This window comes from Entelurus aequoreus, linkage group LG01, assembly GCF_033978785.1.
Source record: "Entelurus aequoreus isolate RoL-2023_Sb linkage group LG01, RoL_Eaeq_v1.1, whole genome shotgun sequence".
Taxonomy (NCBI): Eukaryota; Metazoa; Chordata; class Actinopteri; order Syngnathiformes; family Syngnathidae; genus Entelurus; species Entelurus aequoreus.
In genome coordinates, this window is record NC_084731.1 from 86,719,177 (window position 1) to 86,743,002 (window position 23,826).

Below are 23,826 nucleotides of genomic sequence, written 5' to 3' on the forward strand. Positions count from 1 at the left end.
AAGTGAATATAACGATCATGGGTAGAAATGATGAAGCAGCAGTGGATTGACTGGGTGAGATGAAGAAGATGGAGACCCTGCATGGGAGAAGGAAAGAACAAAGCACACTGAAGATGAAATCAAGTCTAAAGTGACAGTGGGTACTGAGGGGGGCTGAATGTTGAGTTGGGGGGAACAGCTGCAAAGCGGGCAAATTGTCCAGCCCGAGGCTGAGCTTCAGCCCCCTGATGGTTTTGTGGGGAAAAAGCCCCCCAGGAAAGATGCACGAGTGGAAAACGTTTGGACAACCTGACTTTTTTCAGTGTGTCTCAAATATCAAAAAGGGAGACTTTGGGGGAGGTGATGAAAAGTTTGGGATTGGACAAGAAGCGAAACATTGAGTGTGACAGCAGCTGTGTGTCACATGTCGGACTTCAAGAAACAACTCTTTCAATTTCTTGTTTGCCAGAGAAGAGAGTACACAGATTGTCATTGCTTCTTTTTCCCTTCGAGGTTATTTGATTGAAATATAGTTTTTTTTTTCTTACATTCCGCGTATTAATTCTTGAGTTATGGCCAAAATGTGTTTTGTGAAGTCACGGCGACCTTGCACTAGCAATCTAATCACTTCTTTCGTGGCTCCATGCGGATGCCAGATGCAATAAAAACTGCCCGAGATTTTTGCTTTTACATGAACAAGGGGCGGGCTGGATGAAGAAAACGTAAAGTCGGTCGGACGGGGGATGGAAATTAAAAAATGAATATCTTCCAATCAAAGCGGGAGTTTTGTCACTTGGCGTAATAATGGCCTTTGACACGGTGGAGAGGGGGACGCTGACAGAGAGCAGGAGTGTTGGGTGTCATCGGGGGTGTAAACATGGCTCTCACACTGCCACCTGTCTGACAAGTGACACACACACACAACAGCTGCCAACAGGCTGACCTCCAGCTGACACACTGTATTTGTTGTTACAAATTACTCCAACACACACGCGGAAAAAAACCTGCAACACAATCAGCAAACTAAGAGAATTCTGTTTGGATCATTGAAAACAAGCAGAATTGATTCGTCAACCGGTTTTTGACACTTTTATTGGACATTTGTAACTGTGTGTGTGTGTGTGTGTGTGTGTGTGTGTGTGTGTGTGTGTGTGTGTGTGTGTGTGTGTGTGTGTGTGTGTGAATTACAGATAAGGTGTTACTGGCTGGCTGAAGATGGAGTAGGAGCGGGGACAGCAGCAGGGGGCGGAGTCACTTTCTCAGGCGGCTGCACATCTACCTGTAAAAAACAAAAAAAACAAAAAAACAAGCTTCACCTCCGTCTTATGAGCGATGGATGAGAGAATTGTTATCTAATTTTAATTTGGAAAAGGTTCTCTCTCTAAGGTTCGCTTATGAAGTTCAATAAAATCTGGAACCCCCTGATGTCCATCATAGACTTATTGAATATAATACAGGATGAGTCAGATATCTGAGCTCACTGGATTACATTAACATACATCACAATATACTATTGCGTAACATTTGGTACATCGTGAACATTTACCACATGTAGTTTATTTAGACATTTTTTATATCTACTGTTTTATATAGTACATTCTCAAAATATTCAGTTTTTCCACATTTTGTTGTGTTACTTATTCCAAAATAGAATTCATTTTGTCCTAAAAAATTCTACACACAAACCATAATGACAACGTAAAAATATATTTGTTTTAATTTTGCAAATGTATAAAAAAAACGCTCAGAAATCACATGTACATAAGTATTCACAACCTTTGCTCAATACTTTGTTGATGCACCTTTGGCACCAATTACAGCCTCAAGTCTTTTTGAATACAATGCCAAAAGCTTGGCACACTTATCTTTGAGCAGTAAAGTATTGAGCACAGGCTATGAATACTTATGTACATGTGATTTTAGAATTGTAATACATTTGCAAAATTAAAATTTTTTAAATAATTATCAAGGGACGGCGTGGCGAAGTTGGTAGAGTGGCTTTGCCAGCAATCGGAGTGTTGCTGGTTACTGGGGTTCAATTCCCACCTTCTACCTTCCTAGTCATGTCTGTTGTGTCCTTGGGCAAGACACTTCACCCTTTGCCTCTGATGGCTGCTGGTTAGCGCCTTGCATGGCAGCTCCCGCCATCAGTGTGTGAATGTGTGTGTGAATGGGTAAATGTGGAAATAGTGTCAAAGCGCTTTGAGTACCTTGAAGGTAGAAAAGCGCTATACAAGTATAACCCATTTATCATTTATCATTATATCACATTGACAATATGGGCTATTGTCTGTAAAATTTGAGGACAAAAATTAATTTACTCAATTTTGGAATAAGGCTGAAAAAGTGAAAAAAGTGAAGCGCTTTGAATACAACATATATATATATATATATATATATATATATATATACATACATACACATACAAACCCTGTTTCCATATGAGTTGGGAAATTGTGTTAGATGTAAATATAAACGGAATACAATGATTTGCAAATCATTTTCAACCCATATTCATTTGAATATGCTACAAAGACAACATATTTGATGTTCAAACTGATAAACATTTTTTTTTGTGCAAATAATCATTAACTTTAGAATTTGATGCCAGCAACACGTGACAAAGAAGTTGGGAAAGGTGGCAATAAATACTGATCAAGTTGAGGAATGCTCATCAAACACTTATTTGGAACATCCCACAGGTGAACACGCAAATTGGGAACAGGTGGGTGCCATGATTGGGTATAAAAGTAGATTCCATGAAATGCTCAGTCATTCACAAACAAGGATGGGGTGAGGGTCACCACTTTGTCAACAAATGCGTGAGCAAATTGTTGAACAGTTTAAGAAAAACCTTTCTCAACCAGCTATTGCAAGGAATTTAGGGATTTCACCATCTACGGTCCGTAATATCATCAAAAGGTTCAGAGAATCTGGAGAAATCACTGCACGTAAGCAGCTAAGCCCGTGACCTTCGATCCCTCAGGCTGTACTGCATCAACAAGCGACATCAGTGTGTAAAGGATATCACCACATGGGCTCAGGAACACTTCAGAAACCCACTGTCAGTAACTACAGTTGGTCGCTACATCTGTAAGTGCAAGTTAAAACTCTCCTATGCAAGGCGAAAACAGTTTATCAACAACACCCAGAAACGCCGTCGGCTTCGCTGGGCCTGAGCTCATCTAAGATGGACTGATACAAAGTGGAAAAGTGTTCTGTGGTCTGACAAGTCCACATTTCAAATTGTTTTTGGAAACTGTGGATGTCATGTCTTCCGGACCAAAGAGGAAAAGAACCATCCGGATTGTTATAGGCGTAAAGTTGAAAAGCCAGCATCTGTGATGGTATGGGGGTGTATTAGTGCCCAAGACATGGGTAACTTACACATCTGTGAAGGCGCCATTAATGCTGAAAGGTACATACAGGTTTTGGAGCAACATATGTTGCCATCCAAGCAACGTTACCATGGACGCCCCTGCTTATTTCAGCAAGACAATGCCAAGCCACGTGTTACATCAACGTGGCTTCATAGTAAAAGAGTGCGGGTACTAGACTGGCCTGCCTGTAGTCCAGACCTGTCTCCCATTGAAAATGTGTGGCGCATTATGAAGCCTAAAATACCACAACGGAGACCCCCGGACTGTTGAACAACTTAAGCTGTACATCAAGCAAGAATGGGAAAGAATTCCACCTGAGAAGCTTAAAAAATGTGTCTCCTCAGTTCCCAAACGTTTACTGAGTGATGTTAAACGGAAAGGCCATGTAACACAGTGGTGAACATGCCCTTTCCCAACTACTTTGGCACGTGTTGCAGCCATGAAATTCTAAGTTAATTATTATTTGCAAAAAAAAAATAAAGTTTATGAGATTGAACATCAAATATGTTGTCTTTGTAGTGCATTCAATTGAATATGGGTTGAAAAGGATTTGCAAATCACTGTATTCCGTTTATATTTACATCTAACACAATTTTCCAACTCATATGGAAACAGGGTGTATATATATATATATATATATATATATATATATATATATATATATATATATATATATATATATACACATCCATTTTCTATATATATGGCGTATTTTTCGGACCATAGGGCGCACCAGATTATAAGGCGCATTAAATGGGTCTTATGATTTTTTTCTACATTTAAAACATTTTCTTTTGGTCTTGGCTCTGCGATGAGGTGGCGACTTGTCCAGGGTGTACTCTGCCTTCCACCCAAGTGCAGCTGGAATAGGCTCCAGTCCCCCTGCGACCCCAAAAGGGACCAGCGGTAGAAAATGGATGGATGAAGGTCTACTCACAATAAAAGCATTCATTAAAAAAAGGGGGATTTATTTCATTTTATTCAATATCTTAGCCTGAATTTATAGCTCTATTTATAGTGCACACTTAAAAGACAGCATCAGCACCCTTCAGAGGGGTTGTTATACTTTATAGCTCGCTGCTGATTGTGGGAGTGATGCTCTGGGACAAAAAGGACATGACAAGATTGCACGCGGTACACCGGGTGATAATATGACGTCCTTCTGAACCATAAAACTGAGCGCGGCGGCTCTGCATGCTAATCCGCTAAGACCTGATCCAAATATCATTTGCTTGAGTCCAACTCTTGAGTCCATACGTTTGTCTTTCACAAAGTGCACTTCCAATTCCCCAAATAGCCGAGGCGCTGTGAAAAGGAAATGTAGGCCACGCAGCATCGTATGTCATCAGCTGCCAAATCAAGCGTGCCTATTAATGAGTAGTCCCTTTCCCCCCCCATGACACAGTCAGTGATGCACAGAGAAAGCAGAATATATTTTGCCTAGATGGCTCCATCCAAAATTAACTCAGCCTAGTTTGAAGTGCAAGAATTTATGCATCTTTTCTGCTTCAGTCGGAATGTGTCGCGATGCACCTCGTGGAGAGTCTGGAGAGATTTTAAAAATAGTTCTTTGGATCCTCAGTGTGTTTGATGTCGACTTCAGAAAGGAGCAGTTTGTCCTTCATGAGAAGGATGAGAGTCCTTTCCTCAATTTTTGCCAGAAGCATAAATGCGAGGCCGTAAAGCGGAGCACCGTTAAACCCTAACCTCTGGCTACCTTGTGAAATCTGGAGAGATGGGGGCATCCAGGGCTGGATTTAGAACAAGCGGTAAATTTGGACGCGCATCCAGCGCAGAGACGCAAGCGGCGCCTCGCCAGTACCGGCGCTGCCTGAGCTGGCAGACTCGCTTTACCTTTGATGTTTTCTCTGTTGGACGAGTGTGCAAAACAGGGATGTTTGTTCTCACCAGTTTCTCTGCCCGCTGCCTCAGTTTCCTCCAGACAGTGTGGTGGGCCTGCAGGGAGGAGACAACGTGACTAGCAGGCACGTGGAGATCGACGCACGTGCAACTACTGAAGTTGCAAAGTAACAATGTATCCTAATACCTGTAGCTGCAGAGGCAAGGAGAGGCCCTGCACTCGGCGGTGCAGGCCCCAAGGACCTCGGCCCAAACTGTGGACTGCCGTCACCTCGTACTGGGAGCACAGGCCTGTTCTGGCCACCAGAGGGCCCCCACTCAACATGACATGGTCCCCACATCTAGAAAACAAAGATGTAACATTAGGCTGCAGCCTGACATTTTTGATTGCTTTTGGAGTTCCCCAAAAGATGGTCAGACACTTCTGCTTGCTTACAGGAAGTTGCTCTTTGTGTTGCCCAATGTGTGTTTGTTGTGCTGTAATGTTAGTTATTTTAGATTAATGAGGGTTCGGATAAGGGGATGTCGTGGTTTGTGAAGGCCTTAGAGCATGGGTGTCAAACTCTGGCCCGCCGTGTAATTTCACTTGGTCCTTGAGGCGATATTAAGTTAACACTAGAGCTGGCCCGCCGATTATATACAGCGGCGGTGCCGCGGTAACACCGCATTCCCCGCTAATTCTCATACTTGCCAACCCTCCCGGGAGACTCCCAAATTTCAGTGCCCCTCCTGAAAATCGTCACGTCCCAGTCACATAATATATGCGGCTTTTACACACACATAAGTTAATGCAATGCACGCTTGATCAACAGCCATACAGGTCACACTGAGGGTGGGCGTATAAACAACTTTAACACTGTTACAAATATGCGCCACACTGTGAACCCACACCAAACAAGAATGACAAACACATTTCGGGAGAACATCCGCACCGTAACACAACATAAACACAACAGAACAAATACCCAGAACCCTTTGCAGCACTAACTCTTCCGGGACGCTAAAGTGTGTGTGTGTGTCTGTGTTTGTAGCGTCCCGGAAGAGTTAGTGCTGCAAACGGTTCTGGGTATTTGTTCTGTTGTGTTAATGTTGTGTTACGGTGCGGATGTTCTCCCGAAATGTGTTTGTTATTCTTGTTTGGTGTGTATTCACAGTGTGGCGTATATTTCTAACAGTGTTAAAGTTGTCTATACGGCTACCCTCAGTGTAACCTGTATCGCTGTTGATCAAGTATGCGTTGCATTCACGTGTGTGTGCGTACAGAAGCCGCACATATCTTGTGACTGGGCCGGCACGTTGTTAGAATGGATGAAAAGCGGACGTGACGACAGCTCGTAGAGGACGTTAAAGGCAGTGCCTTTAAGGCACGCCCCCAAGACTGTGGTCCGGGTGGACTACGGGATATAATGACTGATGAACACCTTCGTTCGATAATGAAGGTTGCCTCAGCTCAAAGCCTGAGCTCCGACATTAATGAACTAGCATCCAAGAAAAGATGCCAGGTATTTGGCTTGGGCACATCAGATTAGATCAGTGTGTTGCAAACTAAGCAGTTTAAAGTCCTGAATGGTTGGTTTATTCATTGTTATTTTATTTTCAAATTTATTAGCCTGTGGAAAAAGTTAATGTTGATATTTACCTCAGAAGGCTGAAAATAGAAAAGAGGCATTCATTTTTTATTTAAATTGTATTTGATATGCCATTGATATTTTTTAATTATTATTATTATTATTATTTGAAACTCGATTTTGCATATCACTATGAAGTTATATAAGCCTTGCTTGTTCAATATTCAATGCAAAACTTGTTTGGGTCCCTATTAAAAGGTTCATTTGTTCAACCTTGGCCCACGGCTTTGTTCAGTTTTAAATTTTGGCCCACTCTGTATTTGAGTTTGACACCCCTGCCTTAGAGGCACTTGTGAATAACAAAGTATTAGAAAAGGTTATAAATATAAACGATTATGGCAAACATAATAATCACGATTATTTTGACTGATATTGTAGTCATGATTAATTACACGATTATTTGAAAACCTGAGTATTTATTGTAACAACAAAATTAAATATAGTTAAAAAAAACCCTGGTATAATTTAGTGACAAATAAACCACACTTTAAATAATAATAATATGAATAACATGAAATCAAAATAGCAATATAAAAAACAATAAAATAAAGTTTTTGCGTTTACATTTTTTTTTAATACTGTTTTTTACCTTTTACACTTATTTTACCACCATAGAGTGTGTGCTTTGTGTGTCAAAATGTTTGTTACTTAAATGCAAAATCCTCACGTTGTTGGGTGCAATACATCTTTGGACAATTTTGACTAGTAATTTAGGTCTAAGCATAATCATTTTGTAAATGTATCAATAAGTGCTTTAAGTACATTGTGCTTGTGTAAGGTACTTTTTTGAAACCTTTATATTGTTATTTTGTTTGTTACTTTGTCAGACCGGATGTGGCGCACTGTGCTATTATTGTACAAGGGGGAAGTGTGCTGCGTTGTAAACAAGTAAACAGGCGACTCACTTCAGGCTGTTAAAAAAAGAGAGCGCCTCTCAAGTTGCGACTGCTGTTTTGTTTGCACAATAATCTTACATCGGTGATGTCGTTCACAACAACACCAATAGATGAGGTGTGTTGTGCGTGTATGGATTGTTCCTGCGAGCTATAGCTTTGTAGTTTAGTCGCTGTTTCAAATGACCGTCTTGACATTGCTTAGTTTAGAGCAGGGCGACCGCGTGTGGCGGGGATGAATGAGCGCTACTGGACACATTACTTTCCCAACCAAATGTTCCTACTCCTCACAATGAAAACATTTCACTTACATTTATGTCGATTTCCCTGATATTCTGCAATTAATAGCGGGTTACGTTTTATTGGCCAATTATGTGACTCTGTCCACGATTAAGTAAACGCGGAAATTATATGCTTTACTTTTTTTTGTTGAGTTTAGTGATTGATTAGGCATACTAGCGATGTGTCAAATAAAAAATAGAAACTATGCTGACATCCCAAATTTCTAGTAGACATGCTCTTTATTCCACTCATTCATTCAACTGTTTTACCGTCACAAGGTCAGGAATTTGCATGCACTTTGCGTGGCACATTAATCTTTTTTTTTCTATTATCATATTTTCATAATTGTGAGAAGCCATTATCGAAATTGAAACCAAAATTAGATTAATTGGCCAGCCCTAGTGGAATTCAAGATTGTCATAATAAATTGAACTGTTAGCCACCTAGATCGTGCAGGCCACAATTACACTCAACAATGAAGTAAAGTGGAGGGCCACAAAATATGGGCATACAGGCCGTGAGTTCGAACTCTCCCTAAAACCGCCATATTTTCAAGTAACTAATCGCAATGTTTACGGCGGTATTTATTTTTTCTGCAACTGCATTGTAATGCTTAGAATTAAGCTATAGAATAAAATGATTTCTACACCCACTACTCGCATTTCTGACAGAATCTTAACATTTTTAACAATAACATGCCCTTGTAATGTACCCTTATTATTCTGATTGCGAATGGATGTTTTAGAATTAATTTTATACATGCTCTATGAATACAAAAGGTCTACGTTGTAATAAAAACTAGACTAATCAGTTTAAATGTTTTAAAATGATCATATAAGGGTATTTACACCTCTGTTTTTCAAATAAATTGTTATGAAGTTCATATTTTCAGAAAGCAAAGAACCAGGGGACAGGACCTTGTATCTTAAGTATAATTTGTATTTTGTACTTCAAGGTTTTTATCTCATCGAATAATACTGTACTGTCAAAATTCATATTTTATGTTTGTCAAACATCTTTTATGTGACAGGAGCGCTCTGCTATTTTTAAGAATCGACATAAAAAACAGTCATAGATTTTCTGTATGACAGGTGTGTTCTGTTTTAAAAAGACCTACTGTAAAAATAAGAACACAAAGAGGCTCTATGTAACTTAGATATTGGGTTTCACTATGTAAAAGCGCTTTGAGTCACTAGAGAAAAGCGCTATATAAATATAAATCACTTCACTAGTAATTGGTGTAAATAAAGATGACATTAACTCTTATTAGCATGCCTGAATTTGAGGGACTTTTTGTTACAAACGTTTTTGTGGTGTTGCTCCCTTATTTGTGATTATTCCAAGCTGATTATCAGATTCTGCCCGTGTCTTTTTTTATGCGTAGCAGCAGCACCTGACGTGAATGCATACTTGCCAACCTTGAGACCTCCGATTTCGGGAAGTGGGGGGCGTGGTCAGGGGGTGGGGCTGGGCGTGGGTGGGCGTGGTTAAGAGGGGAGGAGTATATTTACAGCTACAATTCACCAAGTCAAGTATTTCATATATATATACTGTGTGAATATATATATATATATATATATATATATATATATATATATATATATATATATATATATATATACATATATATATACACACACACACACACACATATATCTACATCCTGAAAATATGCAAACAAAACTGTGTTTATAAATTAATTGATACTTCAACTTGCATAAATAAATCTTAAGGAATATAACATAACTTGGCTTCTGAGAGCTTCAACATGTAATGAATAAAATGCTAAAGTTGTTGATAAACAAGGAATTATTTTAATAATTAAATATGGTCATTTTAAATGAATTATTATGATCATTTAAAATGAATTATTTCAAATTATTTCAAAATTTTAATGTATAATTCTATGGCTGGATGTAATAAGGAGTCAGAAAAAATACAAATAAAAATACAATTAATTTGATGTTTTAGCAAAATATAGTAAAAATGTATTTAGTTTAAAAAAATTAAAAAAATATATGTATTTATTTTTAGGTAAGATAAACATAATAATACAATTTATCTCTAGTCTGGAGGATTTAGTTCTTGTCACCCTGTTGTCCTCCCGTCTCTTCTCCGAGGATGGCTCCATGAGCTGGGCAAACGCCTGGAGATGCCCTACGTCAACAACACGGTCAGCGGCCCGTCGGTGCGCAGCTCGTACTTCGCCGGCCTCTACTTCACCCTCAGCAGCCTGACCAGCGTCGGCTTTGGCAACGTGTGCGCCAACACGGACGCCGAGAAGATCTTCTCCATCTGCACCATGCTCATCTGCGGTATGCCGGACGCCTCGTATGGAATAACGCGATTGGGCAGGCACGCTGTTTGTATCGTGGGAAAGCGGACGTGAAAACTGGCTGTCCTCACTCAGGTCCGCACGGAGCTGGAGGGGGCGTGGCCTCCAGCTCCGGCTGAAAATTGGGAGATTTTCGGGACAATATTTGTCCCGGGAGGTTTTCGGGAGAGGCGCTGAATTTCGGGAGTCTCCTGGAAAATTCGGGAGTGTTGGCAAGTATGCGTGAATGTGACAGCGTGTCATAGTTACGACGGTCAGCTGGATAAAAAAAACAAAAACGATAGCCGTATCATTTGTCCTGAATCTTAACAGTCTTCCTGGACCAACCCAATTTGATTGATTGATTGATTGAGACTTTTATTAGTAGGTTGCACAGTGAAGTACATATTCCGTACAATTGACCACTAAATGGTAACACCCGAATAAGTTTTTCAACTTGTTTAAGTCGGGGTCCACTTAAATTGATTCATGATACAGATATATACTATCATATATACTATCATCATAATACAGTCATCACACAAGATAATCACATTGAATTATTTACATTATTTACAATCAGGGGTGTGGGGGGGGATAAACATTGGGAACCAGTACCAAAAAATACCAGTATGTATACCTCTTATTCGGTATACATCCTCAGATCTTTTAGCTAAAATATACATAAATTAACTCCAAAGTCATACAGACATAAAATACAACTCCTGATGTGAGCTACTTTTCTGAGACAATTATTAACATTCAACTTTGTCTCTTACAGTCATGTCACAGTAGTTACATCTACTGTACATTCCTTAACCACTGTTTTCTTTCAGGCGTTTGCGCCTTCTTAAAATACTGTCCTATACTAGTCAGGTAGGAAATACTCCTCTTCCCCTAAATGACCAATCTATCTTTCATAAACATTAATACTCTTTGGGGCTGATCTGCTAAAGGGTTGCCTGTATTAAAACATGTGCAAAATTGATAGTACACGCAAAGGTGATCTACGACGCTTGAGTGCAGAAGATTGCGTCTCTTAAAGTACCAGTAGAGTGGAAAAACAAATTGACTTTATATGCCTAATTGTGTTTCATTGTATCCATTAAACCATATCCAATTGTATTTACAATCCGCAAAGTATGTGAAAATACCTTCTAAACATCACAAAATGCCACAAATTCAGTGAGCCATTTTGAATATTCCAGTCCGAAAGTCTTCTGTAATATCTGTAGATTGACGTTACTGGAGTAACACTTCTGCACTCTGACCATAGTATCAGATCAGTCATACTGGAAATACTCAAAAATTTAAAAGATGTGCGGTCTATCATTCACAATCTCTACACAAGACGAACACATTAGTTTTTCTTTTTTTCATGCATTCTAAGTCGTAAATAAATAGTCCGTCAGGGTGGGCTCTCGAATCCGCCCACAAAACCCTCTAAATAAAATGTTAATATTTACCAATTATTAGCGATGTTGTTACTATAGGCGCTAATGCAGACGGTTTTTTTCGCGGCTGATTGATAACACAGCGAAGTAGCCCTCTGCTGCTTTACTGTGAGCTGGCCGCGATGTCCTGCTGCTCCCGCATCATCACGTCTTGGCTCGTCAAAGTTATTCTACATTATATATCATGCCGGTCATCTGGATGTTAGGATGATTTAGCCATAAATCTAGAAGTTGTTCATCTGTGACATTCAATTCATACCCGGAGATGTAGACAAACACACAACCGAAGATGGTGTCTGCAGGGAGACTTTTCCTTTTTTACCCTTAATGTGGATAATGATTAATTAATGATCCAAATGGGAAGATATGAATATCCTATCAGTAAGTAAGCTATCGTTTTATTATGTTTGTATTTCTTGTTTAGCACTTAGCAATACTGCTACATGATGCTTAGTGTTTCACTAAAGCTGGATCTGTTTAGCAGAGCTTCTAAAACTTGTACATCATCCTCGTTATATTCAGGATCAACAATATAAGTTTCTGGATCATAATTTTTCCCAAAGTAATCGTTGTTGGCTCTCACAAAGTCTGCATGATTTGCATTGTTGTTGATGAGGAAGGGATCAGCGGTTCCTACCTCTACTTCATGCAATGACGTGTCTGGCTAGTTCATTATCTCTCAAAATGGCTCGGGAATCTCCGTGAGATTGATACTATTTTGACTATAAATATTTATTCACAAACTTGTAAGTCTTTAGGTGTCATAAATCAAATATATATGAAAAAAGCTTCAACATAGAGGCAACTTGTTTTTCCACTCTACTGGTACTTTAAGTGAACAGAATAAGGAGTGCAATCCATTCAGCGTGTCTGCCTTTATAATTATGCAGAATACATGCTGATCATCACATTCACAATACTGGGAGGAGAAAACGCAACTATATTTATTTAGCATACACAATGTGATTTATTATGACAAATTGTTGTGTGCCCCATGTTTTCCGTCTTTATTTAGTAAGTGCAAAAAAACAACTTTAACACAATTATTACATAAATTAGCATATTTCTTAGACACCTGTCCAGACAGGATTTGAACTCAGTACTTCTTTTTACCTTTTTTTATTTTACTTTTTACTCCCAGCACAATGGGATGATTTTGTGAATGTCTGGAGAATATTGCCATTATATTCTTATCAGTGCGGAGGAGAAAAAGACCAGCCTGTCATAAATTCATTCATTGCCATTTTGCATGCGCTTATTCACGCAAAATAGGTTGCGGGGGCCTTTGGCACAGCGCATAATCTGCGTATAGGCAGGGGCGGCCACGGTCGGGATGTCGGTAGACAAGTACAATTTCCGGAGGTCTTCCAGGGAACTGGCAGCTATGCATTTATAAGAGTCTCAAAAGTAATAAACTGACATTTTCCTCCTGCACATTTTAGTCATTCTTGTGTTTTACAGACTAAAGGCCTGATTTACTAAGATTCAAATACTGCGTTCTAAACAGCATGTGCAATCTATAAAATTGCACGTACTATTAGTGGGCGTGTTGCGTGTGATCTACTAACATTGCATGTGCTATTCATAACTGGTGCAGACCGCCTTGTTTAACTGAGGTTTTTGCATGTACTACGCAGCTTTCACCATAGAAACACTATCATTTAGTGCACATTCATGTTATCATGCTCCTACCTGTGGCGTTTTGCTATCAAACATGCAGCAGATATGTACCACTTTTTATGGGCATTTTAGAAACAGTCCTGTACATCCACAATGAAACACTTTTTTTTGTGCACTGCAGATGCCCCTATCAGAGAGGCTGCAATAACTGTGCTCAAGAAGCAAAAAAATACATACAGTACCTCAAGTTTTTTTTTCATATTAGACATATGACAATAATAAATGTTCTAAATGAAAAAACAAAAGCCATTTTAAAATAAAATAGGCCAGCAGACACCAAAATGTATCAATTGAATTTGTTTTAATCAGCCCATCATCCAACATGCAGCTATAACATTATAAAAGGATGTTGTTGTATAAAGAATATGTCTTAATATTTTTAATTTCTGACAGACCATGCAACTATGTTGACACACACACACACACTCACTCACTCACTCACTCACTCACTCACTCACTCACTCACTCACTCACTCACTCACTCACTCACTCACTCACTCACTCTGTTCCTTGTCTGTCTTTGCGGCACGAGCACATGTACTTTTCAGACGTGCTAAATAAAAGGCTAAGTAGTGCTTGCAAAATGGTGATCAATGTTGATAAATCACATTGCACATGCTAAATATTTATATTTGCATCTTCTCCTTCCAGTATTGTGGGTACTTTGCGAATCAGCAAATATTCTCCATATTAATGAAGACAGAGACGAAAAATGGATTGCGCGCCTTATTCTGCTCACTTAACAGACGCAATTGGCTTTGCATACGTATAGTAGATCAGTTTTGCGTGTGCTATCAAGTTTACACGTTTCAGTAAAGGCAAACTATAAAAAATATGCGCTAACTGGTTGCTTGTGCTGTTTTTGTTTGCGTGCGTGTGTGAAATACTGCGCACACACACAAGTATATTGGGCTGTAAATATGCTATGATATTTGAACCTTGCTGACTTTGGTTGGAAAGAGGCTATCGGGCTCAAAATTAACCCCACTTTCTTTATGCATGTACCACATGATAGTGATGGACAACCTAACCAACATGCTTATTCTCTGGTGTGTGTGTGTAACATCACCTGTAAAGCAAGACGGTCCCTTTAGGATTCTGTGACGCCTTCTGCTCCACCTCTTCCTGTGTGTACCTGAGACACCAAGAGATGAGGTAACAAACTGACTTTTGACAGAGAAACGACCACAAGAGGTAAAGTTGCATCTACCTGCTGTGTGAGAAGGCTTCTAGCGCCACAGTGGGAGAAACCTCCAAAGGCTCCCAGGCCAGGTCCTGCAAGATGAGCTGCTGGGCTCCTTTCGTCAGAGACCGCAATGACTCCTGGAGCACGAGAGCCACAAGTGTGTGAGCTGCGAGAGGCACATATCAAGTATTTTAAATTCAGCAAATGGCAAATGAAAGGCGTCAAACCTCAGAGGGAGTCCAAGAGTCCAGCTCAGGGTCCAGCACCACATCACAAAGGAAAGCTCCAGAAGTAACTGCACATAGTTGTACATTTATAAATGAACTCTGCTACATTGACAAAGTCTGAAGCTAAATCCTGAAACCTTGAAGGGGAATCTACCTGGCACTTCTGGCGTGTTGAGCAACTGCACAGAGAATTCGTCCTTAAATGCCGTCTCCAGCACCTGACCAAGGAGCGCAGTGCAGGACCGCCAATAAGCCTATAAAGAAAAACAAGGGGACGCAGTGACAGTCTAATTATATCACCACTCGGCAGCATGGGCACCTTTTTCCAGGATTTTATAATCATTAATGACCCAAAAGTAACAACTAGTTATGTGCCGTTTGATTGGGGGAAAAGTATGTGATCGGCACTGACGATTAATGCCTTTTAATGCCAATTCCCTCTGGCAGGCGCTGTATTTATTTTTGGTTCCCTGCCTGACAAGAAGCTAGCAGCTAATTATGTGTCTCCATACACAGTGTGGAGACGCTCCCCTAAGTTAATAATCACCTCTGTACTGAAAATAAACTGCATTTCTTCCAGGGTTTCCACTAGATTGCCAAGATCTCTGTGGTGTTGGTGGCGTGGCTGGTGGCGTAGGCAATATGATGTCATCACATTGCTTGCTCTCATGCATATATTTTCTTTTGAAAGGCAAAAAATGTATACATACATTTAAAACAAATGTTATGATAGTATCAACATATTTATTCTTACATATCGTTTTGCTGTATTTTTCAAGTGTTGCTGCTTATTGTACCATATACTTTGATAAGATTGTTTTTCCCCTTCAGCTTTCTACCATCCTTTTAGACACTCTTTCTTTATTAAAAACGACTGGCAACAAATCTAGCATCTATTTCTGGTGTTATTGCATACTGTACTCATCTTTAGAGAATCGTTACTTGTGTTGCTCCATTGTCCACGACGAAAAGTGAGCTGCAGAGAGCCTGATGTCCCACTGGCTTTACGCTGCTGGGAGCTTTTCTTTCCTTAAAAGCCGCCAGTGTTGTCTTAAATTTTAAAGATCGCTTTCCACGAGTACATCTCGTACACATTAAAGTATGTCCACATTGCGGACACGCTATCTCCGATCCAGACAACTCCGTGCATATTGCTTAAGTCATCACCACATACGGTTTCGGCAGCGTTGTTTCGGTGATCAAAGTATGTATTTTTTCGGCGTCCAAATTTTCAGTGCATCACTAGTCAATGTTGTGCAAATAATAAACTAAATATTTTCATTAGTACTGTTACTACATGCTGGTGTTAATGTGTATGTTAAAAAAACGGAAAATGAGGAAGTGTTGTGTGTCTGGGAGTGAAACACAGAGACGTGTGGCTGGAGGAAAATATTAGTGGGAATTGGGCCCTTTGTTAGCATAACATTGGCAACAAAAGCTAAAAAGAGCGTCACATTTTGTGTGTCGTCTTCTGGACGCTACAATACATGATATTAAAGGCCTACTGAAATGAATTTTTTTTATTTAAACGGGGATAGCAGATCCATTCTATGTGTCATACTTGATCATTTCGCGATATTGCCATATTTTTGCTGAAAGGATTTAGTACAGAACATCGACGATAAATTTCGCAACTTTTGGTCGCTGATAAAAAAAGCCTTGCCTGTACCGGAAGTAGCGTGACGTCGCAGGTTGAAGGGCTCCTCACATTTCCCCATTGTTTACACCAGCAGCGAACCGAGAAAGCTACGATTACCCCATTAATTTGAGCGAGGATGAAAGATTCGTGGATGAGGAACGTGAGAGTGAAGGACTAGAGTGCAGTGCAGGACGTATCTTTTTTCGCTCTGACCGTAATTTAGGTAAAAGGGCTCATTGGATTCCACACTTTCTCCTTTTTCTATTGTGGATCACGGATTTGTATTTTATACTACCTCGGATACTATATCCTCTTGAAAATGAGAGTCGAGAACGCAAAATGGACATTCACAGTGACAGTGACTTTTATCTCTACGACAATACATCGGTGAAGCACTTTAGCTACGGAGCTAACGTGATAGCATCGTGCTTAAATGCAGATAGAAACAAAAGAAATAATCCCCTGACTGGAAGGATAGACAGAAGATCAACAGGAGACAACGAACCAAACACTGGACCTGTAACCACACGGTTAATGCTGTGCCGCCTGTCGAAGCCTAGCAATGCTGTTGCTAACGACGCCATTGAAGCTAACTTAGCTATGGGACCTCGTCAGAGCTATGATAAAAACATTAGCGCTCCACTTACGCCAGCCCTCATCTGCTCATCAACACCCGTGCTCACCTGCGTTCCAGCGATCGACGGCGCGACGAAGGACTTCACCCGATTATCGATGCGGTCGGCGGCTAGCGCGTCTGCTATCCAAGTCAAAGTCCTCCTGGTTGTGTTGCTGCAGCCAGCCGCTAATACACCGATCCCACCTACAGCTTTCTTCTTTGCAGTCTCCATTGTTCATTAAACAAATTGCAAAAGAGTCACCAACACAGATGTCCAGAATACTGTGGAATTTTGCGATGAAAACAGAGCTGTTTGTATTGGGATACAATGTGTCCGAATACTTCCGTTTCAACCATCGACGTCACGCGCTAACGTCATCATACATAGACGTTTTCAGCCGGAAGTTTCGCGGGAAATTTAAAATTGCACTTTATAAGTTAACCCGGCCGTATTGGCATGTGTTGCGATGTTAAGATTTCATCATTGATATATAAACTATGAGACTGCGTTGGTCGGTAGTAGTGGATTTCAGTAGGCCTTTAATTTATTTTGTTTTCACGTAAATAAACCCTAATTTTTAAGATGTGGCGGCTAATACGTTGCCATGGCACATCGCCACAATCAAATAAAAGGAAATTGAACAACTAGACTAATAAGAGTCTAGAGGGAGGATAACATAACTGTAGGTGTGTCAGCAATAACACAGGCAGTACGCGACACGTAAGAGGAGGGTGGTTCGATCCATAAATCGGTGGTGTCGATATCAAGGGTAGTATCAGTATATGATCGAAACTAGAGTGATTAAATCAATATTTGTATTTTCTCAAAATCTGTTTTTTTTGTCTTTGTTAATGTTTTATAAACTCAGGGAATATATTCCTTGACCCAGGAAGACTTTGAGGGAGACAAAAAAAAAAGGATTTAAATGAGTAGCAGACTCTGTTTTTGCTTTTGTTTGTTGTGCACTACAGTATTGACTTTGTTTTTCTTAAACAATTGTAGAAAATAAAAAGTAATACATGCGATCCTATCGGCCAATCTCACTCATGGATCATCTGTTTTGGAATCGGCAAGCATTAAACCCTGATTGGAACATCCCTAATAATAAGACATGCATGCCAATGATAAGTGTGAGTAAACTTATGAATTGTGCTCACAAAATACCTCATTGACCGATGTGGGGTCACTGTCTTTAAACATGAGCAGCGAGAGCGTGCAGGAATGAGTAAGCGGCTGATGGAGAGGCCACAGTTCTCCATCCACCAACGCCAATACAGAGTTGGCCACATGATACTCTGTCAGATCTGCGGAGGGCACAGGAGGATTTCAATACAGTTCAGTACACCCGGAATACGCGCAACTGTTTTCAGGGTGAGCTGAGGTGGGCGTTTTTTTTACTCACGCTTGGCGCAGCTAAGCGGCGTAGACATCCCTCGGTTCATGATGAGCAGAGTGCCATCCAAGCCCGGTCCCTGCATGGACACTTCGATCTTTTCCACACGGGGGTACAGACCTCGCTGCCTCGCTTGCTCTCTGGAGAAGACTGCATTGCGCTGGCTGCGGGCCTCTGCACCTGGGAGACGTGCGGCCGCTGCGGTCGACGTGAAGCCTGCGTAGATGGGAAGACTCAGCTCTCCCTTAAAAACAGGGACTTAGGGGCACTCAATAAATATCAGGAATTAGGGCGTCATATTGTTAATTCAATAATATTAAAAGCAGAAGCAGAAGTGAATAAATATCATTAGTGTAGGCTGAGTTCTACATAGTTGACATTGGGTCTAGAGTTGCTAACCGTCTCGAAAAACAGAATCGTCCCGTATTTAGAAACAAAAGTACACATTTTGTATTAAGCTGTCAAGGGACCCACTTTGTCCCGTATTTTTATTACCGGGCCTAAGTGGCCAACATCCATCCATTTTCTACCGCTTGTCCCTTTCAGGGTCGTGGGGGGTGCTGGAGCCTATCTCAGCTGCATTCGGGCGGAAGGCGGGGTACACCCTGGACAAGTCGCCACCTCATGGCAGGGCCAACACAGATAGACAACATTCACACTCACATTCACACACTAGGGCCAATTTGTGGAGTGGCAAACATATTATTTTCATTATATTATTATTATTTCTCTGCATTGGCGAAGTGGCCAAAAAAACTTAAGGTTATTTTGTATTAATTTTCCGGGTTAAAGTTAAATAGTGGCATTAAATGCCAGATATGACACACCAGTTTCGTCCCAGTAGCCAACACGCACTGAGCAGGCTCTTGTCAGGACAGCAAATAATTAAAGCAAATGTAAAGTATATGAATAAAAGTTTAACTAGAAGTGTTCTTCTGTCTATTGTTACAAAAAGCCAAATATTAATTTAAGAGTGTTTGTTTCGTCACTGAGTGCAGTTGGTCCAAAGTTGCGTACATGTCATTTAACGGCGAAATTATGCATCCAGTTTGCACCCTTGGTAGGCTGAGAGGTATGCGGCTTAAACTATTAATGGCGTGTCAAGAGCTACGAATGTGCCTGATATTATTATAATTCCAAGTTATTGAACATGATCATAATGTGTCCAGCTTTATGATACTGACTCTACAGGAGTCTAACAGGTAATACAGTAACTAATTAAAGCGTCAAATTATGTTTGTTTCAACTCAGACCCGCAGGTGTGAGTACATCACCCCTATACGAGCGTCCCTTCACTGGCTCCCTGTGCGTTACCGAATCAACTTTAAACTCCTACTATTTGTTTTCAAATGTCTAAACAACCTCGCTCCAACATATCTCTCCGACCTCCTTCAGCCTTACTGCCCCCCCTGATCCCTAAGATCGGGTGGGGGGGCAGTAAGGCTGCTGTTGACGGTCCCTGACTCAAGGCTGAATCTTAGAGGTGACAGAGCTTTCGCAGCTGCTGCTCCCAAGCTCTGGAACGACTTACCTTTAAGTGTTAGACATGCCTCCTCTCTTCCTGTTTTTAAAGGACTAGTGGGGAGTGGATGCGATTCAGATAGGGAAGATGCTGTGAGAGCCGGGGGTGACCTGATATTCAGCTGCGAATGACTACAACAGTAAATAAACACAAGACATATATATACTCTAATAGCCACAACACAACCAGGCTTATATTTAATATGCCACAAATTAATCCTGCATAAAAACACCTAAGTGTTTGTTATGTTAGCTCCTAGCTCCTATGCTAGCTCCTAGCTCCATATAAGCCGCCAATCCAATTCAAACACCTGCACAACACACACAATCACTCAGCCCAAAAGACCGTTCACCTAACCCAAGGTTCATAAAGCTTATATATTTAAACAAAGTAACGTACGTGACGCGCACGTACTGGCAAGCGATCAAATGTTTGGAAGCGCAGCTGCTACTCACAGTACCTGATATTTAGCTTGGAATGACTAAAACAGTAAATAAACACAAGACATATATATACTCTATTAGCCACAACACAACCAGGCTTATATTTAATATGCCACAAATTAATCCTGCATAAAAACACCTAGGTGTTTATGCTAGCTCCTAGCTCCTCTGCTAGCTCCTAGCTCCATAGAACACGCCAATACAATTCAAACACCTGATCAACACACACAATCACTCAGCCCAAAAGACCGTTCACCTAACCCAAGGTTCATAAAGCTTATATATTTAAACAAAGTTACGTACGTGACGCGCACGTACGTGCAAGCGATCAAATGTTTGGAAGCCAAAGCTGCATACTCACGGTAGCACGTCTGCGTCTTTGTCATCCAAATCAAAGTAATCCTGGTAAGAGTCTGTGTTGTCCCAGTTCTCTACAGGCGTCTGTGTATCGAAGTCAAAAGTCCTCCTGGTTAGAGTCTCTGTTATCCGAGTTCTTCGATCTTGACTGCATCTTTCGGGAATGTAAACAATGAAACACCGGCTGTGTTGTGTTGCTGCTGACTTCCTTCGCAAAATACGTCCGCTTTGCACCGAGAACTTTCTTCTTTGCTTGCTCAGCTTCTTTCTCCATAATGCAATGAACATAATTGCTACAGATTCACCAACACAGATGTCCAGAATACATCCAGAATGAGATGAAAACAGCTATTTCGTATTGGCTTCAATGTGGAAGGCATACCTCTGTTCCCCGGGCTACGTCACGCGCATACGTCATCCTCAGAGGCGTTTCGAACCGGCCCCGGGACATTTAAAATTGCACTTTATAAGTTAACCCGGCCGTATTGGCATGTGTTGCAATGTTAAGATTTCATCATTGATATATCAACTATCAGACTGCGTGGTCGGTAGTAGTGGGTTTCAGTAGGCCTTTAAAGAAATATGTTTATTTTTATTATATTAAGCAGGAACGATTTCTACTTCACACAAAGCATTTTAATTCATTTATTTGGCGATTTGTCCAGGGTATACCCCGCCTTCCGCCCGAAGTAGACATTAGTCTACATACACCAAGGGCGCCCACACTTTTCAGCAGGCGAGCTACTTTTTAAATGACCGAGTCGAAGGGATCTACCTCATTCATATATATAATTTATATTTATTTATGAAAGAGACGTTTTTGTTAACAAGTTAAAAGATGTTTAATGATAATACAAGCATGTTTAACACATATAGATTCCTTTCTTTCCTGAAGACAGGAATATAAGTTGGTGTATTACCTGATTCTGATGACTTGCATTGATTGGAATCAGACAGTAGTGATGACAACATCCACATTTTTTAATGGAAGAGAAAAAAAAGTCCTCCTTTCTGTCCAATACTACATGAAAGTGGTTGGTTTTTGCCATCTTATTTGTCCAGCTTCCATACTCCTTTTTATACACTTTACAAGAAATACACTGGCGGCAAACTCAGTGGCTTGCGGGCTTGTGCACGCTAGCTTTCTGAGACTCTTATTTTGTTAGCCCAGGCAGGATAGAGCAGCGCTTTTATTGTAAAGACAGGAACTATGTGGTCAGTCTTTTTACTGGAGGTATGGTTGAAATAAAAACTGTTTCTCGCCTCCCTGACAGTCTTTTTTTTCCTTCACACTGAGCTCGCAGCAGCCAGCGTCATTTCACAAGACCCTCGGGTGCCGTCAATGTCAATCAAGTGACGTCATAGTGAAGATTCCTGATTGCTAATTTTTAGGACTATTTTTTCAATGCCTAGTTGGCGATCGACTGACACACCCTCCGCGATCGACCGGTAGCTCGCGATCGACGTAATGGGCACCCCTGACATACACGTGCCTATTATATTTATCCATGAGAGCATTTTTGTTGTAAATTGTGAGGTGTGTCTGTTAAAATCATGGTTGTTTATACAAATGACAGATGTGAACAAAAGCATGTATTGTCTTTGTGTGATGATGTAAATGAGGTGTGGTTGTATTGTATATTAAGTATGTGTCCATGAAAGGGCATTTTATGACTTTTCTTAATTTGATTACATGCTATAGTATGATTTTATTGTCATGATTTTATTGCATGGTTTTTGTATCCCTTTAATTTAGGTAGCCAGGGACTGCGGATGGAAATGAGCTATAATCTGGTGCAGAACATATCTGTCTTTGAGTTTAATGTTTATGTGCATTGTCCCTTCAAATAAAGACTAAACTAAACTAGTCATCAAGTCGTATAATCTAAAAAAAGTTGAATGGAAGCAACTTTGTAACATATTCAACAAACAAGAGGACTCCAGTTGCCTCCAGTCCATTCAACCTTAGTGGATACTAAACTAGGGATGTCCGATAATGGCTTTTTGCCAATATCCGATATTGTCCAACTCTTAATTACCGATACCAACCGATACCAATATATACAGTCGTGGAATCAACATATTATTATGCCTAATTTGGACAACCAGGTATGGTGAAGATAAGGTCCTTTTTTAAAAAAAATAAAAAAATAAAATAAGATAAATACATTTAAAACATTTTCTTGAATAAAAAAGAAAGTAAAACAACATAAAAACAGTTACATAGAAACTAGTAATTAATGAAAATGAGTAAAATTAACTGTTAAAGGTTAGTGCTATTGGTGGACCAGCAGCACGCATGTGTGCTTACGGACTGTATCCCTGCAGACTGTATTGATATATATCGATATATAATGTAGGAACCAGAATATTAATAACAGAAAGAAACAACCCTTTTGTGTGAATGAGTGTAAATGGCTGAGGGAGGTTTTTTGGGTTGGTGCACTAATTGCAAGTGTATCTTGTGTTTTTTCTGTTGATTTAATAAATACATTAAAAACAAAACAAAAAAACGATACAGATAATTAAAAAAAACCGATACCAATAATTTCCGATATTACATTTTAACGCATTTATCGGCCGATAAACATATCTACTATAAACTCCTTTCAACAGAAATTATATGTATATATTTTTCTTCAGGTGGGAGTTGGCCACCCTAATTGATTTAAAACTCTAAATAACTTCCTAATAATCGCAGGTACAATAAAAACAAATTCTAATTAGCATTAGCAGTTAGCTTGGCATCACACTATAATACTAACGTTAGCGTGTTAGCCCTTCGTGGCTAACAATAAGCTACTTACGGCGTTGAAGAACCTGACACGCAAGTCGAATCGCCATCATGAAGAATTGTTCATAAAGACAGACAGACTGACGCCTCAATGTCAATCACACTTTCCTCAAATCGAAGCACGCCATGCCTGCTTCTTGTGCACCACTTCATTGGGTCCGGGTGGGGAACTGAAAAC

The 23,826-nt window shown here is 40.2% G+C and overlaps 1 protein-coding gene across 3 annotated transcripts in view; it reads right to left on the reverse strand.

Moving 5' to 3' along the window:
- Positions 1–23,826, reverse strand: part of mrpl39 (mitochondrial ribosomal protein L39) — a 350,047-nt gene extending 326,221 nt beyond the window's left edge. Inside the window, exons 1-11 of one of the 3 annotated variants that reach the window (XM_062060132.1) lie at positions 23,662–23,826; positions 18,542–18,748; positions 18,304–18,443; positions 15,038–15,137; positions 14,884–14,951; positions 14,681–14,793; positions 14,540–14,605; positions 5,407–5,560; positions 5,268–5,315; positions 1,161–1,258; positions 1,056–1,109 (exon numbers count right to left, since the gene is read on the reverse strand). In XM_062060132.1, the coding sequence (XP_061916116.1) occupies positions 1,178–1,258; positions 5,268–5,315; positions 5,407–5,560; positions 14,540–14,605; positions 14,681–14,793; positions 14,884–14,951; positions 15,038–15,137; positions 18,304–18,443; positions 18,542–18,748; positions 23,662–23,701 (1,017 nt within the window). In that variant the 5' untranslated portion in view covers positions 23,702–23,826 and the 3' untranslated portion in view covers positions 1,056–1,109; positions 1,161–1,177. Of the gene's footprint in view, positions 1–1,055; positions 1,124–1,160; positions 1,259–5,267; positions 5,316–5,406; positions 5,561–14,539; positions 14,606–14,680; positions 14,794–14,883; positions 14,952–15,037; positions 15,138–18,303; positions 18,444–18,541; positions 18,749–23,661 lie in introns of those variants that run through there. The other 2 variants (XM_062060142.1, XM_062060150.1) reach the window with 2 other exon arrangements.